This window comes from Zeus faber (genome assembly GCF_960531495.2).
Source record: "Zeus faber genome assembly, chromosome: 17".
NCBI classification, from domain to species: domain Eukaryota; kingdom Metazoa; phylum Chordata; class Actinopteri; order Zeiformes; family Zeidae; genus Zeus; species Zeus faber.
The window spans coordinates 10,380,037-10,391,273 of record NC_137204.1 but is presented as its reverse complement, the minus strand read 5'-3'; the positions used below and the strand labels follow the sequence as shown (position 1 = coordinate 10,391,273).

At 46.4% G+C, this 11,237-nt stretch overlaps 1 protein-coding gene across 2 annotated transcripts in view; it reads left to right on the top strand.

Annotated features, from left to right (window-relative positions):
• The window catches only part of myo18b (myosin XVIIIB), a 26,997-nt gene extending 16,696 nt beyond the window's left edge, over window positions 1–10,301 (top strand). The window contains exons 33-41 of one of the 2 annotated variants that reach the window (XM_080017840.1): window positions 3,877–3,990; window positions 4,153–4,269; window positions 4,378–4,461; window positions 4,609–4,746; window positions 5,391–5,576; window positions 6,637–6,770; window positions 6,877–6,918; window positions 8,721–8,897; window positions 9,007–10,301. In XM_080017840.1, the coding sequence (XP_079873966.1) occupies window positions 3,877–3,990; window positions 4,153–4,269; window positions 4,378–4,461; window positions 4,609–4,746; window positions 5,391–5,576; window positions 6,637–6,770; window positions 6,877–6,918; window positions 8,721–8,897; window positions 9,007–9,970 (1,956 nt within the window). In that variant the 3' untranslated portion in view covers window positions 9,971–10,301. The remainder of the gene's footprint in view (window positions 1–3,876; window positions 3,991–4,152; window positions 4,270–4,377; window positions 4,462–4,608; window positions 4,747–5,390; window positions 5,577–6,636; window positions 6,771–6,876; window positions 6,919–8,720; window positions 8,898–9,006) is intronic. The other variant, XM_080017841.1, reaches the window with a different exon arrangement.
• Window positions 10,302–11,237: the final 936 nt, after the last annotated feature.

The window sequence follows — 11,237 nt, the reverse complement described above, 5'->3', positions numbered from 1 at the left end:
TAGTAACTATTTTCGTATTACAAGTCAAAAAGTATGATGTACTAGTACTGTACTTTAATTTATTAGATACTCGTCACTATTCCACAGCACAAACAATTCGGACAATTTTGTCATTGAATTCTATGGGGATTCAAATATTTTAGATGTCACACATTCGCCTCAAACTAGTATCTATTCCCTCTGGTAGCGCGCACGTTTCTTCCTCAGATGTACACGCAACGCCTGCGTGTGTGTCTTTGAGGCGGTGTGTGCGCGTGCCTGCAAGCATCCGCGTGCACACGGTGGACTTAAAGACTGTGGATGCCCGCCGGTTATTCGGGCAGCCTTCCGGCTTCTACCTGTTGATGCCTCAGGGCGCAGGACGAGAGGTCTCCGGATGGGGTCTGGGCGGCTGAGGAGCCGTTGGTCACTGGTGGCACAGGGGCTGCTCATGGTACAGGCACCAGTGAGTCACAACAGACTGTGTCTCGTTCTGGAAGAACTGTGAGACTGTCTGTGTGTTTCGAGGGTTTTGTCACTCAGTCATAATTTACATGTTTTCACCTGTAATTGCACATTGTTTCAGCGCATGTACGTTATGTCTAGACACTATGGGGTATCAGCTGTATCTGGTGTACAGGATTAGTGTCGCATACTTGGTTGTGACCGTGCAGTATGTGCTGGGGTCATGCATAATGTTGTTTACTGTTGGGATTCTTGTGTTATGTGGCATGTGAATACCGCTGTTGAAATGTTTGTGTATTGCATTTATACTGTTACTCTTTAGAAACTGAGACGTTTATTTTTTTAGGATGGGAAGTATGTAAGCTATTATTATGCCCAGTTGTAAATTCTATACCACCTAGGCATTGCCCTCTAGCTTCGTCCTTATTGCCGGTCCAGTTATTGGCGGACGAACCATGACTGATGCCCAGGTTCCTGCGTGCTATCTCTCAGGCACGGGGAATGATAAAACAGCGCCTGATTCTCCGTCAGCCACTGGTGGCCTGGTGCCTGAGAGGTTGAAGCGACAGCAATGGGGGTTGTCGTCTGCAGTGATTAATACAGCTTCTACTGCCACTCAGTGCCCCAGGACGTGGTGATCTTTTGAACGCTGGTGTGAAGGGCAGAATGTCATTCCCACCTCATGCTCTGGGAATACATACTTTCCTATCTTCAGTGGTTATTGGACATAGATTTGTCCCCTTCCAATGTTAAGGTATATGCAATCAGCCATTTCGGCCTGCCATGAGGGTTTTGGCGTAAAGCAGGCGTTTGGCCATCCCCTGATTAAACACTTCCTACAGCGAGCAAGACATATGTGACCCTTGTCACACACTTTCGCCCCAAAACGGGACCTGGCATTGGTTCTGAACTGTCTCACAGGTGAGGGCCTTGAACCGATTGACTCCATCCCTTTGAAACAGCTGTCTGTCAACACGATGCTTCTGCGTGCGCTGACATCTGCTAAACGTGTGGGGGAGCTGGCCGCCCTGTCTGTGAAGGCAGCTGCCTTGTGAATGGCGATCTGAGTAAAGCTACGTTGAAACCCGATCAGGCTTTTATACTGAAGAACATCAGGAGCTCCTATCATCTTCGGTGCTCTGCACAGCGTCCCCCTTTTAGTGCCAACACGGACTTCATTACGGGGGTAAGTTAGAGTGACCCGTTTATCCAATATGCAAATGAGGATGGACAGTCCCAGCGCATGACTGGTTTAACCATGGGTCCAAATTTATTGTGGACCTTCTCTGTTGGGATGAGTTACAATGCTATTTTAGTGTGGGAAACCATGTATGAGTATAAGGCCATTCCCACTGCCCTGTTACAGTATGTCTTGGAAGTTAATGCCTATTGGTTGGCCGGTTGTACCGGCAGAGCTATTACCTTGTTTTGACAGCAGGGCGTAGACTCAACTGGCTTCGCCTTATTGCCAATGAGGACTAAGCTAGAGGGCAGAGCCTATGTGAAATAGAACGATAGTTAAGTTATTCTAACTCAAGTTCTATGATCATAGGCGAAACCCTCAAGCTTTTCCTGCCCAGTTGTCTCCCTAGGATTGCTGAAGATCCCTGGGGAGTAGCCCAGCGGCCGCAGGCCCCTTTATTGCCGCAGGCCACAGCTGATAGGCTGATGGGTTCATTCAAATTTTCAGTAAGACGCGCATACGCCCGAAGTAAGCCAATAAGAACAAAGCTGGAGGGCTTCGCCTATTGTATGATCATAGAACTTGAGTTAGAGCAAGCTAACTATCGTTCCCCCTGGTAAGCAGTAGCTAGTGGGCAGATCTAGGGCTTTTATTTTGAAAACTACTTTGCGGAAGGGGTTAAAGGTTACCTATTATGCTCCTTTTTTGTCAAATGTAGGTATATCCTTTAAGTTAACACAGGCCTCTGAGGTCCCCAAAACATTTTTTTGAAATTGTTTTGCTAAAAATACCACTCAGATTACGCATTCTACCATTATTCGAACATACCTTTATACCATCCTGTTCCAAAACGGGCTCTTTTTGTGGGAGGAGCCCCCCTCCCGAGGCCACGAGTTCTGTGAGCCAATGAGGTGTGAGCACAAGTTCCAGGTTCTGTGAGCCAATGGCATTTGAGCTTGGCTTTCAGGTATCCTTTGTATTTACTCCAAAACTCTCACTCATTTCACCTTATCAGTCCACCAAACAAATTTCCTGAACAAATTTGAGGCGAGAAAAAATCAATCCAGATGTGTATTTGCAGGCCCATCAGACTCCCAAATGTATGTGCACAAGCACTGAAAAAGTGAGTTTTTCATAATAGCTTTTTATGATACAGTCACACCGCCGTCGCGCAAATGCGCTGCAGAGCGACGGGCTGCAATGCATTTCTAACGGAGCTCGGCTTCATGCAGCTGCAAGGGGCAGACTACATTCAGCGACGAGCTCACGAAAGTTGAGCTGACTTCAACTTTATGCAAATGAGCAGCGCCGGGCGACAGCCAATAGGAGAGGGAAGATAAGCTCTCAATGGCGCTAATCCTTGGAAAATGGACGCCCCAACCACTGCGTAATTGTTCATGATTAGGCTGATTTGGAAATGGAAAAACGTCCCTTAAACCAGCGATATAATAAGAAAGACGTCATTTTGTGTTTCTCCGACAAGGACAAATCTTTATTTTCAGGGACGGCAAGACTCGTGATGTTGTTTTTCGAGAGGTAATTTATGTCGCTCAGTAAACAGCGATGCCATTTTAATTAAAAACAAAAGCACACACGGCACCATGTATAGTTGCAAGGTATATTAAATATGGAAAGGGAGAGAGGTTTGAAATATTTGGCACGCCCCACATTAGCAAGTTCCATTTTGAGCCGACACGCCCTGAAAAGCCAGGCGCACAGAGGCCTGTCGACGAGACGAGGGCTGCATGAGCTGGCTTCACGCCGCAGCCCCGCCGCCCGCGGTCTGATCCCACATCTAGTGTGTAAATGTGCTGCGGGGGCAGTCGGCCGCGGCGGTGGCCATGGCTGTGGCTGTGGCTGTGGCCGTGGCCGTGGCTGCGGCCGCGGCTGCCATGGACTAGCTGTGAAGTAATAAAAGGAAAGTCTTGTTCAGATGACAGAGCCTCTGCGTTTGTTGTTTTATTGCTTGCAGAAGTAGGCGCACAACGAACCCTCGGCCACATATATGTTTTGCTATAGTTACGAATATCAATTGGAACAGTTACTTGCATCTTAAAAATAAGTACTCGTACATATGTTTTGACTAATAATACACAAATAGTGACTCTTTATTGTTGGAATAGCAATTAGTAAATAAAATATAATTACTAGTGACTTGTAAAAAGTGTTAAAACGCCTTTTCATACACACAACCCAAGACAAACACGGTGATCAAAACACAAATTTGTTTCCCTTTGGATCGGCTACAGGTTGAGGAGAGCGATGCTCGTTGTATGGAAGCTGAGAACATCCAGAAGACCCTCGCTCAGGAATTGGAAAATGCTCAAGTAGAGCTGGAGAACATCTGCAAACACAAGAGTCTGGTGAGTGTGCGGACGGGGTGGCGGGTATAATTGTTGACAAGTGTGTGTGTGTGTGTGTGTGTGTGTGTGTGTGTGTGTGTGTGTGTGTGTGTGTGTGTGTGTGTGTGTGTGTGTGTGTGTGTGTACATATCTTATTTGATCTGGCGTGTGCGCTCGCCCCAGGTGGATGAGCAGCTCGTCCTGCTCCAGCACGAGAAGAGCGACCTGCTGAAGAGGCTGGAGGAGGACCAGGAGGACCTCAACGAGCTCATGAAGAAACACAAAGCCCTCATCGCGCAGGTAGTGTTTTTCCGCGTCAGAGAAAAGTCCTCCTCGATTCGTTTTCCGCCTCGGATCTATACGTACGATGTGTGATTTATTTTTTCTTTTCTTTTTTTCTGTATAAAGTCCTCCAGTGATATTTCTCAGATCAGGGAGCTGCAAGCCGAACTCGAGGACATGAAAAAACAAAGACAAACCCTACAGGAAGAGGCAATGCGCTTTTTCCCACACTTTTTAATATGATCAAGCCTGTATAAATCTAGACTTAACATGTTTTTTTCCCGATCATATTGTGTGACTCACAGATTTCCTTTGTATTCATGATTTTTTTGTTTTTTTTCCGTCACGCTCTTTCAGCTCCAGTGCAGCGTGTCCAGGGTGCAGTTCCTGGAGGCGTCCACTGTGGGGCGCAGTATCGTCAGTAAGCAGGAGGCGCGCGTGTGTGACCTGGAGAACAAACTGGAGTTCCAAAGAGGACAGGTGAAAAGGTTTGAGGTGAGATGAGACCAGAGGAAAGTCATTTCCAATTTGCAATGTTTCAACAACTCTCATAAGTATAAGTAAAGTATCGTATAGTGGGTATAAGGTTGAGATCTTCGTGGGCCCCTGGGCCCCGCCTGGAATTGGTTCTGTGGTTGTTCAGCGATGCAAGACTCTGAACGATTTGGTCATAACGAACAGCTCTTCTAATGCCTCGGGAGTCACTCTGGCAGTCATTGACTCGCAGATTTGACAACAACTCAGAGCCAAACCGACTCCAATGAGTCTCGTTCATTACTCATTGAAAGTCCTCCCTCGCTCACCACGCGTTACACCGACTGATTCCAAACAACTCTCAAAACGACTCTTTTTATCGAGTGGCCTGAAAAGAACGAAACCTAAAAAAGAGTCAAACCTTCACTCTTAGACCTGACTGATGATAAACTAGTGGAATTGTACATGGGGTTTGGGAATGTTAGCCTCTGGAATTGGCCATTCCATTCCATCAGGTGGTGGCGGGACATCCCTTATTGGCCCTGAAAACCGTGTGGGTGTGTGTGTGTGTGCGTCTGTATGTGTGGGTGTGTGTGTGTGTGTGTGTGAGTGTGTGTGTGCGTGTTTGCGCGTGCGTGTGCGCATGTGTGTGTGTTTGTGTGCAGGTGCTGGTGCTGCGTCTGCGGGACAGCGTGGTGCGTCTAGGGGAGGAGCTGGAGCAGAGCGCCGAGGCTGAGGCCCGGGAGAGGGAGAGCTCACAGTACTACCAGCAGCGGCTGCATGACATGAGGCTGGAGATGGAGGACCTCGCCCACCGGGAGCAGGACAGCGGCCGTCGACGCATGGAGCTGGTGATGTCCATCGGCCTCTCCTCTTGACTCTGCTCTCTACTCTTTACCTTCAAACTGACACACGCACACACACACGCACACACGCACACACACACACACACACACACATTTGGAAGGGCACAGAAGCAGACCAAAGCATGACCTTTATTAAGACACAAATGGTTACACTTCTGACTGGATTGAAAGGGTTAACAACAGGTATAAAAAACACATTTAATCACGTTGTTGCACTCCCTCCCTCCCTCTACTGTCTTCTCAAGGTTATGGACAGAACACACACACACACACACACACACACACACACTCGCAGGTACTTGTTTGTCTCTATGACAACCACTGCTCCCCCAAACCCTACCGATCCTTTTAAAGCCAAAAAAAGCTAATAACTTTGAAAGCCTGGAAGCTTGCATGTGTGTGTGTGTGTGTGTGTGTGTGTGTGTGTGTGTGTGTGTGTGTGTGTGTGTGTGTGTGTGTGTGTGTGTGTGTGTGTGTGTGTGTGTGTGTGTGTTATGTGCACTGTATTAACCCCAACTCCACCATCAGAAAGAAATCCCTCCCGCTCCCTCTCGCACTCTCTCTCACTCTCTCTCTCGCTCACTCGCTCTCTCACTGTCTATCTATCTATCTTTCTCAATCCATTAAATTTTAAATTCAAAAGGCTTTATTGGCGTGAGAATTGAACTGAAAAATATGTATAATTAATGTAAAATGATATATACAAATGAGCTGGTAGAACATTGTCAACATGTTAAAGAAGTATATATATATATATATATATGCAACTGAAGAAAGAAAATTGTGTAGATATACACACACACACATATATATATATATATATATATATATATATATATATATATATTGTATATGGAGATATATAGCTCAAAGTAAAAACTTTTCTCCATTGGAAATTGAACATTGTCTCAAATGAGAGTTGGGTCTTTCATGATTATTTTGGTAAAAAAAATAAAAATACAGTTGGCCTATTTAAAATGAATTTCATGGAACTTTGTTTTATATCATATAATCTCTATCCTTTTTTGGGGGGTGGGGTGTACAGGAGATGCAAGTGGAGGAACTCACGGCCGTCCGGCAGACCTTACAAGCCGATCTGGAGACGTCCATCCGTCGCATCGTGGACCTGCAGGCCGCCCTGGAGGAAGTGGAGTCAAGTGATGAAAGTGACTCTGAGAGGTAATTAAAGCTTTAACTTTTTGATTTTCTTTGTGTAAGTTTACATTTCTCGGTCGTTGTATGTGTAAACTGTCCTTTTTTTTAATCATTCTGCTCTTTAATCCAGCATTCAAACTACTGTGGAGTCCTTAGCTCGAAAGAAAGATCTGTAAGCACCCATACGAATGTGTGTGAGGTGATAGTGAGTGTATGTTGTTTCATTTTGCCTGTATCTAGCTATGTCATATATATAGTTTAATAGCTCTGAGCCGAAAGTCATGACAGGCCGCAAATTTTTATCATGGATGAAATCATTTACACTGATCAGCCACAACATTAAAACCACCACTTATAACCACTAATATTGTGTAGCTCCCCCTCATGTCGCCAAAACAGCTCTGGTCCGTCAAGGCATGGACTCCACAAGACCTCTGAAGGTGTCTTGTGGTATCTGGCACCAAGACATGAGCAGCAGATCCTTTAAGTCTGCAAATAGACTGGATCAGACTTGCTGTTCCAGCACATCCCACAAATGCTCAATTGGATCAGACCCTAACCCCGACCATCCACATGATGTAGAAGAAAAAGTGATTCATCAGACCGAGCCACCTTCTTCCATTGCTCCATGGTCCAGTTCCCATTGTTCGTGGTGGACAGGGGTCAGCAGGGACACTCTGACCGGTCTGTGGGTACGCAGCCCCATACGCAGCAAGCTGTGATGCACTGTTTGTTCTGACACCTTTCTATCATAGCCAGCATTAACTTTTTCAGCAACTTGTGTTACAGTAGCTCTTCTGTGGGATCGGACCAGAGGGGCTAGACTTTGCTCCCCATGTGCATCAATGAGCCCATGGGCGCCCATGACCCTGTCGCCTGTTCACTTGTTGTCCTTCCTTGGACCATTTTTGGTAGGTACTAACCACAACACACTGGGAACACAGCATAAGACCTGCTGTTTTGGAGATGCTCTGACCCAGTTTTCTTGCCAACACATCAACTTCAAGAACTGACTGTTCACTTGCTGGCTAATCTATCCCGCCCATTAAAGCAAGATGATCAGTGTTATTCACTTCACCTTTCAGTGGTTCTAATGTTGTGGCTGATGATGTTTATCAGATCATAAATCACTTGAGAGAGCTAAAGCATGGAACGAGAACTTTGGGGTTATCATTGGCTGCGTGCATGGCGACTAACTGCCCCCAGAATGAATGTGGGTTTGGCATCTTGGGATATTCAAGTCACCCATGTAATGTCTTTTCTGGGCAATTTTAGCCTGATACTGATTTAAATAGTTTGGGAATTTTTACTATGGAACATTTTACATGTAGTGGTCAACGAGCCCTAGACGGGATGGAAATAATGGAGATTGAACCTCCATTATCTCCACTAAAAGAAACTCTACCAAACCCTTCACTAAGTCACTGCAGATGATAGACCAGGTCTTTTCAACTGGTGGCCCGGGGGCCACATGTGGCCCGCACATCAATGTAAACTGGCCTTTGAATGAGAAGGAAGGTTAGTAATACATTGGACTAAAAATTGGACCATTGGTCAGCTTAATATGACTAAATGTCCGCCAATAAAAAATAAGCGGTTTTCCCTGTTATCACCCAATCACAATCTGAGAAGCCACACTGATTCAACAAAAGAAAATCGTGTTGATTTTATTTTGTACGACCCTTAAATTGGTGACAGAGCCAGCTAAAGGAAGATAGCTATAATGTTAAACTCTAAATTATCTTCACCACAAGGTTTTTGAGACACAGCACACTAGTGTGTTGATTGTATTATTGTTAATGTTAAAATGTTAAAAATGAGAGAAGTATGACTCCGTATTGAGGATGGTCATTTCTGCACTGTGGAGTCACGTGTTCTATGCTTCTGGTAGTATGTGAGATTTTTCTACTGATACATTGCACTCACATTGTCCAGCGTGCTGAATAACAACCATTTTGCCCTCTTATTCTGCAGCGACTCTGTGTCCAGTGTTGGTTCTCTCGGGACAGAGGATGTCGGAGAGGGGATCCGCCACTGGCTAGGCGTGCCGAGAGGAAGTTCCCGTTGTGCTTCTTCTTACAGTGGTAGTACCATTGGCAGCCAGATGGGGCGCCAGTCTGTAGCGGACACAATGAGCACCTACAGCTTCCGGTAACACCTTCATTATACAGCATTTACTCTCTGCTGAATGACATTTTTCTTCCCGTAATGAATTAGCCTTGATTGATTACATAAAAGTGTCTCTCATTTCACATTAAAGTTCATGCGTGGACCCTGATGATGATGGCTCTGAGGCCACCGGTGCTAGTGCCAGGGGCCTTGGTCGCGCCTCATCTTCGTCGGCCCTATCTGAGCTGTTGGACGGGCTTCGTAAACGAAGACCTGGCGGCGACGCAGGAGAAGGAGCCGGCAGTGCCGTCTCCTTGCCCGTATATCAAACAACTGCCGCTTCGACTCTCCGGCGAAGGTCCTCCGCCCTTTCTGTCGATCCAGTCAACCTCCAGGAGCCCCGGCCCGGCATCCTCAAACCCTCTTCCCCACTCCTAGCCAGGGCTGCGAGTATGCGCTCCATGTCCGACTTACAGACCTCCGTCGGAGCCTCCTCCTCCTCCTCTACCGCTTCAACCAAACCCTCTCGTTTCAACTCCACCGATACTATCGCTTCCCTTCCCACTCTGCCACGTCTCTCCTCCCTGGCGTCCCAGCATGCCGGCCATCGCCCTCCCTCCCTGGCAATCCCAGAGGAGGAACTGGAGGAGCTAGGCTGCTCTGTGAGCACGGCCAGACAGCGCTCCCCGCAACCCATGCGGAGACGAATGCTGGGGAGCATTGTTACGGAAGGCGGTGGTGAGGGCTCTTTGAGTTCCGAACCCATGGTGTTCCAAAACCGCTGCCTGATCGGCGATAGCAGCCACGACGGCGCAATCTCCGACATCCTGCCGGCCATCCGGAGGGCTCAGTCTACCAGCAGCCTGGCCGGTTCCATCAGGGGAGGCCGGAGGGCGCTGAGCGTCCACTTCGGAGAGCTGCCACCCTCTTCCCGCAGCAGGAAAGGCTCCGATGCAGAATCGTCCAGCTCCGGCGGGTCGGGAGGAAGCTCCCAAACTGGGGTCTCTGGGCGCAGGCTGGGCGGGCCACAGGGAGAGAGGCTGGAGGCGGAAGGCAGCGAAGGCGAAGACATAGCTTCCGTCATGAAGAAATATCTAAAGAAGGAGATCGACTGAGCCCAGCAACATTCTTAAATGTGTTTCAGAACATCAGACCTACACCTGTACATTAATCCTTCCCTTCTTATTCACTGGTTATACATTTACTTCTCCTCCAAAGTATGTGCCCAAGTACGATCAAGTGTTCGGGATTATGTCACCACGAAACACGTAAACAACAAAGACGGTTGGAATATGTAGTGAAATATTTTGAAATTATATTCATTATTTTACTATTTTACCTATTTATCAAGGGGTTGAACCTTGATGAATGAGTTTGCCAAATTGTTTCCAGACTCCATTTTCAGATCAGAACTCTGTTTGTATATGAATAAAATATTAAAGTTTATCCTTTTTTGTTTGTTTGTTTGTACAAACATGATGCGTAGATTGCAGAGCTAGTTCTGTCAGACAACTTGACAGCACCACATGCTTCCACACTCTCATGGGCCCGCATGTTAAGCAGCCAATCCCTTCAGCCTTACCTGCTTTGATGCTTTGCTGCACTCCTTCCACCTTCCCTGCATCTACCTGTTGGCCTCTACTCTTCTATCCGACCGGAGGATTTCAGCTCATCACTCCTATATTTCGAGCTCACAAGTACGCCGATGTTTGCTGTCCGCCACGCCGGGGATGATTTGAGTCAACCTCAAACGATGTAAAATAAATTACGATAATTTTGAAGTATATCTATGAGTTGTCTGTCAGAAATGGCTTTGTGAGTAATGAAACAAACACGGGAACTGTCGGCATTCAAACTTGAACTTCCTCTGAACTTAGAAGGGTTAGGGTAAGCGTAACCCTAACCTAATGAAATTCATAAACGCCTTGACGATTTTGAGGAGTCTCAAGTGCTGTGCAAGCTAAGCATTTGACAATCTGACACATGGCAATCCACTTCATCAAAGGAAACCATAAACTTGTCTTGAACTATTATCAGGGCTGCTGGCCCTGACTGAGAAAGTATAATTTACAGCAAATTTGCCACTTCAAAGTGCCTTATAGATATTAAGGAATACATCAGTTATTGTTTAAAGTTAATGAATCGTACATTTGAGAAGAAAAAAAAAAAAAGAGACAAAACTACAAACAACAACTACAAACATGCCCAATTTGTGTTCTTTTGTGCGATAGGAATGGGTTCTTTTTCCACGCCTTGAGAGATCACATTAAGTCAGGAATGAAAACCGCGCAAGCTCAATAGAGAAATTATCCCACTCATGTTTGTATATTATCACAGATTACCACCCATTAAGGGAAAGAGAGGGGGATGGGGGGGGGGGGA